Source organism: Panthera leo, chromosome B2, assembly GCF_018350215.1.
Source record: "Panthera leo isolate Ple1 chromosome B2, P.leo_Ple1_pat1.1, whole genome shotgun sequence".
Taxonomy (NCBI): domain Eukaryota; kingdom Metazoa; phylum Chordata; class Mammalia; order Carnivora; family Felidae; genus Panthera; species Panthera leo.
In genome coordinates this window covers 140,745,615-140,760,424 of record NC_056683.1, presented here as the reverse complement: position 1 = coordinate 140,760,424, position 14,810 = coordinate 140,745,615, and the positions used below count along the sequence as shown (strand labels likewise).

General features: G+C 44.3%; 1 protein-coding gene across 8 annotated transcripts in view; it reads right to left on the bottom strand.

The window, feature by feature from the left end:
* ARID1B (AT-rich interaction domain 1B) overlaps positions 1-14,810 on the bottom strand; it is a 447,597-nt gene that overhangs the window by 21,169 nt on the left and 411,618 nt on the right. For 5 of the 8 annotated variants that reach the window (XM_042940136.1, XM_042940140.1, XM_042940139.1 and 2 more), the window contains 4 exons: positions 12,735-12,844; positions 11,845-12,003; positions 6,014-6,223; positions 3,024-3,228 (listed from right to left, as the gene is read on the bottom strand). In XM_042940136.1, the coding sequence (XP_042796070.1) occupies positions 3,024-3,228; positions 6,014-6,223; positions 11,845-12,003; positions 12,735-12,844 (684 nt within the window). The remainder of the gene's footprint in view (positions 1-3,023; positions 3,229-6,013; positions 6,224-11,844; positions 12,004-12,734; positions 12,845-14,810) is intronic. The other 3 variants (XM_042940142.1, XM_042940144.1, XM_042940137.1) reach the window with 2 other exon arrangements.

Here is a 14,810-nt window from a genome sequence, read left to right as displayed (position 1 = left end):
ATGCAGTCAGCCACCTGCCAGCAAAGATGGATGGGTTTTTGGTTACCGACTTACTAATTGAATGTGCGAGCTTCCTTGCTCCCCCCACCCCCCGGCCCCCCACCCAGCTTACGGGCCACGCGGGCCACTTGGGGAGGCCGATTCCCGCAGCTGTTCAGCAGGACTCCACAAACTTTTACGGGCTTGTCATAACGAGATCCCCACTGGTGCCTCAGAGGTGCAACCATACCCCAGGCCTTGCCCGGCTTTCATTCGGGAGCTTTCTCTCGTGGACTTGCTCTAGTCACTGGAAGACAGCCACACGGGTCTCGGGCGTGAGAAGCCACACGGCCACTCACGAGTGAGGATCGTGGCGCGCCCCCAAGGGCTGAGGGGTGACACCTCCCAGAGGCTGGCAGAAATGAATTTCAGGCCACGTCAGCCACGTCGCCTCAAAAAGGGGGGCCGGGTGGACGACTCACGATGCTAACAGGGCCAAATGATCCGGGATTTGGGTTGCTTCCGAGCGGCCCTGTGAAGAGCAATCTGGCATGTTTCTCAGGTCTTTTAGTTTAGTTTGCCTGGACGTGCTGGTAAGAAAGAAGCTACAATTACCTTCTTATGGGAAAGACAGACTTCTAAGAACACGAATTCTGGCTGAAGATGATGTTTTAAAAATTTTGTAGTATACGAAACCCTAACATGGCTCACGGTTGGGAACAATTATTATTATTTGTTTTCCTTCTTTGACGATAAAAATGTTTCAGAGTCGTTTCCCTTAACGGATGCCAGGCGGGAGCGTGGCTTTTTGGTTATGGGGCTGATGTCGGTCAGGACCCTACTGACCAGCGTGCGCGTCCTTCTGTCTGGCTGAGCGGAGCGTCTCGAGCGGCGCACAGAACAGGTAAGGAGGCAGGCTGGCCCCGTGTGCTCCGCACGGGGCCGCCTGGGCCGCGCCCTGACTGGGAGGCTCAGCTCAGGACGCCCTCCTTCCCCTGCTTCCTGTCTCACAAGCCTTCGGACCATGTGGACCACTGAGAAGAATGTGCCATCAGAAGTGCATCTGCAATCCGAGCTCTTTTGTGCAGTTAAAACGATAATGTTGCCACAAAAACGGTAGTTTTAAAAAAAGGGAAAAAGGAAAGAGCTGACTGTTGAGAGAAGAGGCCCTACACTCTCTGAAGGGTCTATGCCTCAGCGGGATTTCTTGTACTGAAGCTGGTCACGCTGGGAGAGCCATTCTCCATACAGAAGTGCTGCCCATTCAGTGACACGAGCTTTTCCCCGGCAAATAAAATATACCTTTACATCTTTGCAGACATCGCCACTTTGGTCCCTACACCCCACTGAGTTTTTATTTAGGAAAAATAGTTTCAGAGCTGTTCACAGGCGGCTTGTTTTACTCTGTGAACGGAATGTAATGTTGTGAGACTTTTAAAATTAGATTTCACAGTTTTTAAGGTACACCGTAACTGCAAAGGCTTCGAATCCTTAAGGGTGGGGCCGGAGAGGATTTCTAGTTGTGTTCAGAACTGTCAGATCTAAATATATATCGAGGTGTATTCCCTGTAAGTGGGCTTTGGCCCACGGAAGTAGCTATGTGAGATCCCTTGATTCGTGACCTTAGGTACTAGCACTGCCATCCAGAAAGCAGCAAGAGGAAATAATTAAAGAGACAACAATTTCTTTCTTTGGCTCACAGACACCTTCTTGTGTGTGCAAAAGGCTTCCCTGTCACAATGCTATTTCAAACACGGACAGAGGAATACAGTAGGTCTAGGCATAATGCCAGGGCTGGATAGCACTCACTAGCAGGAGATCTGGGGCCAGTTAGTCAAGATTTTATGTGCCTTAGTTTTCTCATGGACTTTGGGACAGTATCTGTGCATCATAGGGGGCATGTGATTGAATGGAAAAGCACTTAGAAAGGTGCCTGGCACACTTTAAGTGCCTAAGAAATACTGGCATTTGATCCCAGGGCAATCCTGTGTGATAGACAGTGGCAGGTACGGCCAGCCTCACCTTGCCTCACCTTGTACGTGGGACGGCACGGTAAGTGCTGACCCCATCACAGGGCTTGGATGTGGCCAGAAAGACAAGAACACGGTTGGATCGGACTTGAGTGAGGTCACCACCCAGAACTCAGGAGGATGTAAATTTCTTCCTATCTTGAATACTGTATTTATTAGAATATAATGAGTCAGTAATTTGGAACGCTAACAGGTAAGAACTAAGGCTAGCAGGAGAGCTGAGAGAATGGCAGGGTCTCGAACAGTTGAGTGGAGAGACAGGAGAGAAGGCATTCGCTTGGTTTTGCTTATGAGGATTTAGGTGAACTGCGTTATTCCTAGGTAGTATTCCTAAGACTCCTGGCCTCTAGGTCAGAGCTAATGGGCTATTCGGTCTCAGAAATAGGGCTGCATGGACCTTTACCGTGACAGTTTGCTAGATTCCCTACAAGTGAGAACATGCTGAGCAGGGGACAGTAAAAATGAAGTCCAAATTTCATTTTGCTAACATACAACTCTGAGTGTCCCTGACACAGGCACAGATGGTAGGAACTGGCCGTCAAACCTCTAGGGTGGCATTTTCTAGTAGCACAAAAGTATGAGCACAGGTTACCGGGGACACTTATTTTGACAGAGTTAAATGGAATATTTAAAAATACTTGTACAAGGAATAAAAGGTTACCGGGGATACTTATTTTGACAGAGTTAGACGGGATGTTTTTAAATACCTGTAAAAGGAATAAAGGTCTACAGCTCAGAATTCCACAGAAAGCCTTGGAAATGCTGGCCCCAGAGGGCAGCGTCCCAAACCGCATGCTCGCCTCCCTTAAGCACTGCCGACAGGGGGGTTCAATTAAACAGAACAAAACAAAACGCCCCTTGTCCTCAGAGATCCCGCGTTCTGTTTGCTTTACTGTGAAGTGGCCTTCTTAGAACATGAGTGGCGGGTGGCCTCCAGCGCCCCGGGGTGGGGTTGGGGGTGGGGGTGCCGGTGCCTCGCCTTTCCCCGGCGACAAGTGTAGTACTCCCGCTTACCAGGAGAGGGCGGCTGGAGCTTCGGCTGCTTCTTGGTGTCCGCGGTGCTGAAGACTTCCGGCGGGGGCTCCTCCCCGCGCTCAATCTTGCACTCAAAGGCAAACAGGTACTGGATATACTGCTTTTTCAGGGAGCTCGCTGCACTGCTTGAAGTGCCAACATTTAGGTTGGTTGCCAGCTCACGCCACTTCTTGTTTTTATTAACCTAGCCAAAAAAAAAAAAAAAAAAAAAGGCAGGATCATTGGTTTGCAGCAAAGTGGCTTGTTTAAAGCCAGGAGACAAAAAAAAAAAAAAAAAAAGCACTTAATGTCTTGGTTTACTTTTTTTTTTTTCATTTGCCTCTCTTAACGAATGCTCATTACTCCCACTCAGTAGTGCATAGACAGCATTTACAGTTATAAAACCATTAAGGGACCTGCTGATAGCTACATAAAAAGCATTGCTCCTTGCGATTCTTCTGCTTGGTGTGCCTTCTAATGCGTCGCACCATTCCAGGCCGTTGCTGCTCAGAGCCCGCGATTTTTTTGAGCAAATGTACACTCTCACCCGCGCTCATCCCCAGCCCACCTCTAATCTTAAAAAAAAAAAAAAAAGGCACCCGAAAAAGAACTTAAAAAGCAGTAACAGAACTACTTTGCAATTTAAGTGCTGAGCTCTGATACGAAAAACAGTGTTTCCTTCCACCAGCCCAAGCTCCCTGTAATATTAGCCTGCATCTCTTCTCTCACGGGAGACTTTCTTAGGGTGTTGGGCAGAGGGCCCCTCACTGGAAAGCCAGCACCAGCCATCCACCCTGGGTGGCTCTGTGAAGCCACGAGCGAGCTGACGCGGTGGGCACCTGTGAGCTGGGGAAGGGGCAGGGCCACGCAGGGTTCCCACTGACTCAGGCTGCAGAGAATACAGCCGCAACGTGAAGAGAAAAAAGGAGAGAAATCCTGGAATGCTACAAAAGGACTTTAGGCATTAACTTTCGGTTTCCATTTGGGACAGTTAAGCAAGGTTGGACATCTGAAGGAAGCACACAGACCTGCGAACATTTGGGGAATATTCTGCCTTTAGACGCGCCTGGCGCTAAGTAAGGAGCATGGTTAAATGTTAAGGCGACAGTGGTTTTTAATGAAATGTTCAATTTTTGGATTCAAACTTTATCACAAAGCTCTTTATGTCCATTTACTTAGTACTAAATGGTGTGTGATAAACAAAATGCTCGCGAAATGCTTCCGAAGGGATGAGCAGGCGTGTTGCCTGGGCTGCCCTGAAAAGCAAGGCTCTGCACCGACCTCTATGTGGCTGCCAGGGCCCACTCTGACTGCAGCTCAGGGCGGCCAGGTAGAAATCAAGATGGGGTGAAGGGCAACGTGGCCACGCGGCTCACCATCGTGCATCACAGCTGCGCTCAAGCAGCCCTTGTTAGCCAGGTAGGCAATGAACCTCACCCACAGACCCAACATGGTAGGTAATTCACGCTGTCGACGGAGGAAAAGTAAGGGGTCTGGACAAACTCTATGCTTCTGTGAGGGTGAAACCCAACTGTATAGTGTCCTGAGGACTCTAAAAAATCTATGCCACGGGGTTAGGGTAGAGGGGAAAGGTTGGGGGAGCAGGTGCAGAGAGGAAAGGTGAGGGGGTCTAGGTGTAGGAGAGAGTTTTGTATCTTGAGCTCTCCCTCCACTGACCACCACTCATGCACTTGGTCTGTGCCGTACGACTTACCACCTGACTCTGCAAAGCCTTGACTCAAGCTCTGTTGGTTTCGGGTGTACACGGAAGGTCTCTGGTGGGATGAGGCGCCTCCGGGAGGGCTAGGGACAAAGGCCTGGCCTGCTTCCCCTAGAGCTGCGAGGCGCTGAGAGCGAGGCGGGCCCTCAGCGGTACCTGTGGATTAGGTGACTCACTCCCGAATGGTTAGCGACCCTGAGGCACCGGGGCGGAGTGCAGGGTCCCACACTGTGTACTGGACCACCTGGCCCAGAGCAGCTCCTTTCAGTGATCCGGGTGGGAGCCCAGGTGCTGACAGGTTTCTAAAGCTCCCCAAGTAATTCTTCTTCCCTCCCCAAGTAATGCTAACGGATAACCAGCCTGAGAGCTACAGGAAGATGGGGGGGGTGGTGGTGGCAGCACGTGTCTTAGAATCTGACAGACCTGGCCTACAGCCACCCTGAGAGTCCCTGGGCCACACAACCGTGTTTCATTCTGTTACAGTGTCCTCTCCTCTTTGGGGCTGATGACGCCTGCATTTAACGGGTATTCGGAAAGACCATACCAGAACAAACGGAAAGCATGGTGCCCAGCACGCAGTGAGCACCTACCTGGGACCCCTTCCCTGCTCCTCTCGCAGGACATGCACTCATGTGCTAGACTCCAGACCACAGCAGAGCCAGGACCAGGGGGAGGAAAGTTTGGCCCCCAGGGTACCAAGTTTAAGGGAGCGCTGGTTCGGAGAGTCAGGCAGGGGCAGGGGAGGCACCGCACAAGCCTGAAGAGTGCCTTCTGAAATTCCACACCCTGATGCCACCCCTCCTGCACCCCAGCCCCAGTTCTGTGCAGAAATGCCCCTCTTACCACTTGGGCACTGTGGACATGCTGTGAGATACAGGACTGCGTTTTCTTAGTAAATTGCTTTGGATTTAGAACTGATCCGGACAATTAATTTGGTCATTTGCAAAACATTCCTGAAGCATTTACTATGAAATCTTGGCAGATCCCACAGATTTCTAGAGCTGTCAGGGAACCTAAAGAAAAATCCAGCCCGACCGTCTCATTTTGTAGATGAGAATGGAGGTCCATGTAAAAGTGACCTGCCAAGGTCACACTACAAGTTGGTGCCAGGCCCAGGGCCCCACCCCAGTGCTCTCCCCGCACAGCACACAGACATGAATCCCACGGGCTTAGCTTTTTATTTAAAAAAAAAGAAAAAAAAAAAAAAGTACAAAGAAACCTTTGGGAGCTTACGCACAACGTCTCCTCATTCACTCACTCGCACTCTCACCTGTGCCAAACCTCCGATCTCTTTGACGCAGATGTAGAGCCGGAACAGGTCCAAGGGCTTCTTGCCCACCGCGGGCAGACTGGAGACGGGGGAGCCTCTCTCTTCCATGAAGGTAAGGTATCGGTCGACCCACAGCTTTCTCTCCGGCTCGTTCCCCAACTCATACACCTTTGTGATCTTTTCCCCAGTGGTGGTGGATGAGCTGGACTTCTAGCGCCCAGAAAGAGCATTTGCAAGTGGGAAATGGGTGGGCAGGGGGAAAGGGAAGAAGGTGAGAAAAAAGTAATGAGCTACCAAACACAAGAAGAGAAGAAATTTAAAAACTACCGCTATCACACAACAATCAGGAATGAAGGCTACTAGTTCAGGCACAAACTATACATTTTCTTAATGAAGACTTTACTTTGACTTTAAATAAAGGGCCCAAACTCCCCCTTTTATATACTTAAAAAAACCCAAAAAAACCAAACCCTTTTTCACTTGATTGATATAAGCGTTGAATCCCAGAAGGCAAGTTTCCAAGGACGCCCCATGTCACTTTTAAAAATCAGAGGGTGCGAGTTCATAGAAGAATCACAGTGAATTTAAAATTTCACATTTATGCAATATTATAGAGCCCAAAAAACTAAACGGACTCTTACTTTTCCTTGTTAAAATAAGAGTGAATAATGCGTGTCTTCATTAAAATGCTAAATCTTATGGAGGAGAACGATATGGGACTTGCTGAAATATAGAAGGTAGGTCACAATTCATAGGGACCAGTGGTGTGGTTTCTGCTCCTTTGTAAGCTTTATTAACTAAGCCAGCTAAAGTTTTGGCATTTACTCACGATGACTAGCTTTCCCTACGTAAGATTTCTTGGACTTCTCTGCCAAGGCAAGGCGCTAGTAGGAATTGTTTTAACAGATTTCTCAGGCAACCATGCTTTAATCACAAACACATGGGCTATTTCATATTCCCTGCAGATCTATGGATACATTTATGTGTTTACTTTATGTGTTTACTTTTATACACATGGGTTTATGTGCTCGTGTGGTTTATACTGAAGCTCTAATTCTTCAGTTTTCTAATTCTGTGTGATAGTAAAATGTCGAAATTTGCTGTCTGTGCACAACTGAAGCCCACCTTCTGGATTATGTGATCTGGGAAGCTAACATTTTTGGTACAGCCCAAATGTATATTTTTCTTTTATGCCTCTTATGTCTGTAACAATAACTCGTGTGCTTTAATATCTGCAGTTCCAGGGTTGCTGTGAAAAATTCACTTCTAAATTCTCAATCAAGATTTCCTTGGAACAATAATTTACTTCCTCATGTGTCTTTACCAGCTTATCATTTGCAATGGATAGTCCTCATTTTAGATGGGACTTCCTCTTAACTCTTTTCCATTGTATTTGGCTTAACTGTTTTAAACACATTGCTGTAATTTGGGGGGTCAAATAACATGACTGCCATTGAAGTTTGATGTTACTTTGTTAGTAAATGATCCCCAGTGAAAGCAGGACCTCAGAGAAGATGCTTGAGAATGAAAATAACAACATTCCTCTAATTGAAGGCAGCTCTTCAGGACTATTTCCGCTGAAATTTTAAGCCTTCGGATTCAGAATTATTGAGGCATAAAACCTTTACATCAAATACATAAAAAATGGGTGAATACAGTTGATGTAAATAAAAAATTTAGGGTGGTGGGATTAAAAAAAAGTGTGATCTTTTAGAATTTACATTGATGCTGAGGCTCAAGAGTAAGTCATTTAAAAATTACTTTAGAGCTTAAAATATATACACATTCATATATATATATATATATATATATATATATATATATATATCTCCATATATAGACTAGAATCTGGAACACACTGTATATTCAAATAATATGTTTTTAAATTTTATTTTCCATATTCATATACCCAAGGAATATTTGACTGGGAAAAGAAATTGTCCTACCACATTTTACACATTCCAGAAGCTCTGTCATCACTAAGGGGGGTAGTTAGTTTCTAAATGCTAGTTAAAAAAATTTTTTTTCCCTTTTGGGGCGCAATACAAAATGGGCCCACTGTCTTTTTAAAAAATGAGATTTTTTTATCACCTAAAATCAATCAAAAAAGAAAAAAACCCCACCAACCCTCTCACTTGCATTTTATTTGTAACAAATTGAGAGGTAAAAGTTTGACATTCAATTTAAGGGTAAGAGAAATAAAAGCAATCGTTTCAATTGAAAATTACCTTGAGTGGCTCTACCAGCGTTCTGAATCTAAGATCCAGGCCATCTCTGGCCTGGTCCTCTCTGATGCCAAACTGGGGAAGGGGTCCGGAAGGACCGTTCATCAGGCCCCGAGCAGTGGGGCTATGCAGATGTCTGTTCCCATTTGTGAAATGAGTGTATCTCTTAACCTGAGATAAGCCTAAAATAATAGTGTACTTACTTTGACCATACATATTTTACCTTTCCTTACCTTTCTTTGTTAAATGAACTTGAATTTAATTAACTTTTGTATGTCTCAATTTGTTCTCATAAAGTTAGAAAAGCTTAATGAAGACAGTGGTTTTTAATAGGATCATTTTATTTTTCATAGCTTTAAATCTTCAAAAAAGACTTAAGGATTTTCATGGCACCATAATGTAGGAAAATGCATCAGGAGGAGAAGTGGTCAGGCCTCAGGTGATGCGTCAGTTCCTGGAAGAGGCCTCCCAGGCACACAGGCTCCCTCATCTGAATCACTGTCTCCCGCTCTATTTGTCCTTGGCGGCCCTTGGTTACACGGCCTATAAAAAGCCCGTGTTTTGCATGGGATCATTTGTCTGCCCTACGTTCTCCTGACTAGACTTTATGTTCCACGAGGCAGGGTTCGAGCCGATTTTGAATCCCCAACAGCGACTGCACACTGGAGGGATCTGTAACAGGATTTCAGAGACCGGGGTGCTGAGTGACCGTGGACACAATCTAACAAGACTGAAAGCTGAGGAGGGGTTGTGCCCATGACTGCCACATTCCATCTCTACTCCCAGCCTCAAGGTCTGTTTACTGGCCAGTTATCAAAGTTAGTCTTTGGGTGTCCGAACAGAGGAAAAGGACATAAAGGGAAACATAAGTGCTAGGAAATAAAAGAGTATATACTTTATCGTCGATTAGGCTCAACATGTACTTTTTCTGTTCACAGACACCAGCTTCGATGCAACCTTTGGATGGGTGTCATCATACGCTCTAGCCACGGACACTTGGGCAAACACACCAGCCCTGCAGAAAGGAGGAGGGTTACCTCCTCCAGGTCACTAGGAGCACCTCACATTGCTTCTGTGTTGTAAAAATGGTATTCTAGTGCCCGTAACTGTCATGGACGCAAGAGAAGGGAACGGAGATTGCCGAAAAATTACAGTAAGACATTATGGCGCCACAAATGTTTTCCTTGCATATAGTTTAATTAAGTCTAGAAGTACATTTTTCCTCAAATCTCCAAGGCAGATTTACATTTCAGCAGTCTTTACCATATGCCTGGTAATCTGTGTATGTGCAAATGTTTATTTTTATTTTAGAATGTTCTGTAACAAAACAATGTTGGTCCATAGCACACTGTCAAAGCACTGAACATCTTTATTATTCAGTCCATTTCAGGCCTTCTATTAGACAGGCTTTATTAGAGACACTGGTAGGAGCAATGTTAAGGGCAAACTGAAGTTGTGTCTCAGAAAGAACAGTTAAATATTCCTAAATCGTATATATCAGCAGTGATTTGACAGCACAGATACTCTCTGGTCATTCCTTCCAATTGCATTTGGTTCCCTTCTTAAATTAGCATCTCATCCAAGACAGGCGCCATTTTTTCCATACAGAGCCGTCATCTGAATCCTTCTACCTGGGACCACAGCTTCCCCGGTCCTTCTCTACCACTGGAGCTGGACATTTGCTTGCCCGTTCTTAAACATACAATGGTTATGGTACAGGAAGAGATAACGGATGTGGGAATGTTTAGAAAAAAGGAGTATGCAACCTTATGTCTAATTATATTATACTCAGGAAATGAAGTCAACACTTCAGTTTGTTTTTTTCTTATATTTAAGTGGAAAGTGAGGTTTTGGTAATAGTTTCTTTCCTCTGGGACTCATTGGATGGAGATCACCTGACTAGTCAAAGTATCATAAATATCTCACTCCATCTTTATAAGCCAGAGTCAGTAAAGTGGCATTTTAAACGTATAATATATAATATCGTCTATCAGTAGTCTTTGTTTTTCACAAATTATTATTCTTGATTATTATCTTAAGGTTTTAACGATTATGATTTTCGGCCTCTAAAATGTTTCCCTCCGAGCCAACATAATACATGTTTTTGAAAAGTTTTCATCTGAGTTCTACCTGCTAACCTGAGAGTATGCCGATTCAAAAATGCTCTTCTTGTGATGAAGACAAAACACAACACAACACCAGGGGAGATTGTGGGGAAAACCCCCGGAACGTCGGCTGCCTTCTGAGACTCAAAGCCAATGACACAAAGCCATCAAGATGCGGGAGTTGCCCTCCCCCTTCCTGTTAGTTCTGCAAACCCGCCCGAGAGCATTTTTCATTTCATCTCCGTTGCTGCAAAAGCAAAACATGTCTACAGAGAAGGTAACAGCGAATATTGCCCTTTCTTCCTCTGAAAAGGAAAATGCTGGTTATACTAGAGCTCCACATGAATTTTACAAACATTTACTGGAACCACCAACCCTTCAAACCTTCACTTCTATCTGTTTAAACCAGTGAATGGATAATTAATAGCAGCCTCCTTTTGGGGTTTTGACTAGATTGCCAGATTCTGCACATAGAGACTTCTTCCCTCCAACTCGCTTTTCCTGAGCTGTACTCTTCAATACGTCGTCTTAACAAAAATTAGCGTGTTAATTAAGCCTTCTTGGCAAGTAATTGCATGTTAAGGCTTTTTTTTTTAAAACAGATCTTTTGATTCCCTATATGAATGTAAAATAAAGGTTACTACAGTGCCATTTTATTCTTTTTTTTTTTTTTAATGGCACAGAATTAATTTCTTCAGTAGGAAAATAAAGACCGGGCTCTATGGACAGAAGAACATTAAGACTAAAAAAATTCCCTTATATGCACATCACCATTTTTGTTTTCTCTATATCATAAGGAAATCAACACTTAATTTCAAGATTATCAGCAGTCTTGTGCAGGATGTAATTTTTCTATCTCCACTCATTCTAATGCAGGTACATAATATTATTCTAAAAGTAGCCTTCCAAATATTCACTTGCAGGAACATTTCTACAGCTTTGCTGTTAATTTCTGACAGGTGGAATGAAACAAAGTAGGGCTGATATTGTGTTAACCCGTGCCCGGAGCGTCACATCTCTATTTTCAGGTAGGCAGTTTTGAAATAAGATGTTTCAGATACAACAGCCCATGAAAGATTTAGGCCAAAGGCCAAACTTGTCATTTACTCCTTGGCTGCTATTAGTTTCCATGTAAATGGAGAAGTAACTCGTTTTAAAGATCCTCTGTAAGTGCACAACGGATCAGACATTTAAACAAAGTCACTGGGTGAAGGAGTTTGGACCCGGTAACACAATCACATGCTTCATATCGAGGTGCTTCTTTATAACAGCGGTTTCATTACCAGAAATCAACTTCTACGATTTGCACAAACTTTACTCATTTTGTTACTGCTACAATCACAAAGCAAACCCTTTCATGGATAAATCACGAAGAAAAAGTCTTATAAAACAAATCAATCAGCAAGCATTCAAGTAGAATTACTTAATTATCAAAAAACCCCCAAAAAACAAAAACAAAAACAAAAAAAACCGAAAACCACAAAAAACCAGAGCCACTTACAGGGCTTGATGGAGTCTTTGGCCAGCCTGGGCTGCTAATGCTATCACTTTCATCTCCATGAAATGAGGAGATGCTAGCAGAGCTGGGGGACATTGGGGAAGGGACTGGCAGGTTGCCGGGGGTTGGGGGCTGAGATATACCCTGAGAGCTGTAGCTATCCTGTGGTAGAGGAATAAAAAAAAAAAAATGACAAAGGTAGGGCAAACTTTATTTAAAATAACAAAAAGCACATCCAGTTTAACAGACTGATTTTTATATATAATGGATATATATAAAGACATGTACGAACAAACACACAAAGACACACACGTATAAAGGTATTAGAACAACATTCTTAATTAGTAGAATTTGGTCAGTTCGCTGGATGCCGGAGAAGGCCACTAAGCCACCATGCTTACTTCAAGCTGACACGGAATGCTAAGCATGGGTTACCCCTTATGAAAGAAAGAAAGGAAAAAAAAAAAAAAAGCTGTTCACCTTATTTATCAAATAAGGCAGGAAAGCAAAATATTAAGTATGTTGTTGCTGCTGAGGCGGCCAAAACAGGAAGCTATAAACTGAAGGCAGAGAAAATGGCTGCAAGTGTCAAAACCAGGCAAGGCCCCTTACTTGTCCCCACCCCCAAAGCGTTTCTCTCAGGTGGGTCTCGTCCCGCCTCCCCTCTCCCACAGCCAGGAGTTAAATGCCGTAAGAACTAGTAACTTTCAGATCCACACCATGAAGGGGGGTGGGGAAAGGAAAGAAAACTACAAACGTGGTGCACAAAATGGAGGCATGCAGAAGAGAAGAAAATGGCGACGAAAAGTGTAGGCCAACATCGTGACTACAGAACAACATGGCAGCTTCAGCGAGGCAGACCCCACACCGCGTGCAGAGGAGAAAGGAAATACCTTCGACTTGCTCTCGGGCTGTGGAGTGCCTTCTTCTTTACCGTCTGCTTTGAGAGGCAGGGGCAATTTGGATTCGCCAGGAGACATCATATCTGCAAGACCCATAGATGCTAATCGAAAACAGGAGAAAGAGTTTAGGATTATACATGTGATTCGTCAGGCTGGGCTCCTGCTAACACAAGTTACTGAGTGATGCGTGGGGCACTTGCATTTCCCTTGAAGGAAGAAAAGAAAAAAGAAATCGTAACTCAGAGCACACTCGTTTCTGACATCTAGACAGCACGATATTCTGGTGGTCCTTTTTTAACTTAAAAAGAAAAAACACAAATGCAATCATTTATTCAACACCCCACCGCTGAAAGTCAACTCGTATCAACGTTATCTTCTCAAAATGATTACAGAGTTATTTAATGGAGTAGGTGACAAGTGGAAAGAAGTCCAATGTTTAAACTGCTCATCGGGTGTTGAAAGGAAAGAGTGGATGTGTGTATTTTCTACCTGGTGATTAGAGGATGTTGTGCTTTCTTAATTTCCTAAGTTTACATAGTCTATAGTTGGCAAATTCATTTGACATTTTATATGGTTTCATTTGAAAATCTTATCTATTCCATGTGGCCTGGTCTGCAACGATGGAAAACAATCGTAACAAATGACTTCAAAAACAATAATCAAAAGTTCTTTTCGAAGGAAAGGATTTCTAATTAGTTTGCAGTGGGGCTGCTTTTCTTTCAGTCTGGGACCGTACGTGCACTTATCAATCCCCAGCAGCAGCTCAAATGCCCAGCAGCCCAAGAGTGAACTCTACGCTCCCTGGCAAAACTCACTCTCCATCTCTAGGCTCAGAAATTCTACCAAGTTCATCCAGGCTTTAGATTGAAAGGTTCTCCGAAGAACAACTGATTTAGACGCATTTATTACCCATACGAAAAGACATTTTCAAGCTAAAAATATGGGTTCAGATTTCTTTTTAAAGGAAGCACAAGGCTACAGTAGGGAATCAGTGTAGACGTCCAGGGAATAACAGCTGAATTTCTACAGAACCCCACTGTGAAAACCATCTGCACAACACTGGGCCGGGAGTGCGACACAAACAGATGTGTGAGGAGAGTTGGAAACAGACAAGGGCGAGTGGAGAGAATTATGAGCCTTGTAAATGAGTGAAAGCCAGAAAACATTCCTATTTCAAAATAAAGTAAACCTGAGGTTTTATGAACAGGACCCATTCTACATTCTGCAAACGGAAATGCTGGCTCAACCAAGGCAGTGCACATGTTGCATAAAGGGCCAAAAAAAAAAAAAAAAAAAAAAAAAAAAAAAGAAGCGTTAAAAAAGGCTCTACAGATTGCCCACTACAAAATGATTATTGCACATATTCATGTATTACTATGTTTTAGAAAATAATTAGTTTTAATTACAGCAGAGAGAGAGTGAGCAGGGCTCTGGCGAATTAGCTGGCAAGCTTTGTGGTGCTAATTTGCTAATATCGTTAGCATCTCTGCAGGTTGAGACCAGAGGTCCTGCCAAAAAAGCCGACCCCGCCACGTGCCCGTGAGCACGGCGGCGCGCCCACGGATGCCCCGGGAAGCGCCCGTCTTCTCCGCGGGCGCACTGGCTTGTGCTCCCGAGCCCATTTGCAGCCAGTCAGCCCTTGAAGTCATCACCACACACACAAATCATAATTGGGATGTTTTTCTTTCTTTCTTTCTTTCCTTTTTTTTTTTTTTTTCCAAATTACTTTCAATACTTAGACTTTAAGAACTGGAACAAAAAGCTTTTTCAAGGGATGCAGCTGCAGAGAAAAATCTATTGGGATCAGCTAAAAATGCTGTTATTTTTGTGAATGTGTGAAACCTCAGAAAAGCAGCTGAGAGAGATTACACCAGACCGCCTTGCTCCGAGCTGTGGGCTGCTTTCGTGCAGTTTTCTCTCTGGGGTCTAGCGCTGTAGGAATTAGTAAATCTGTACATTAAGAAACACTCTTTTTAGAAGAACAGAATGGAAGAGCAGGAGGCGTGCGGAAAGAGGAGCTTCTTTATGAAAGTCCACACGTCCTTGCTACTTATTCAGAGTGGGTTC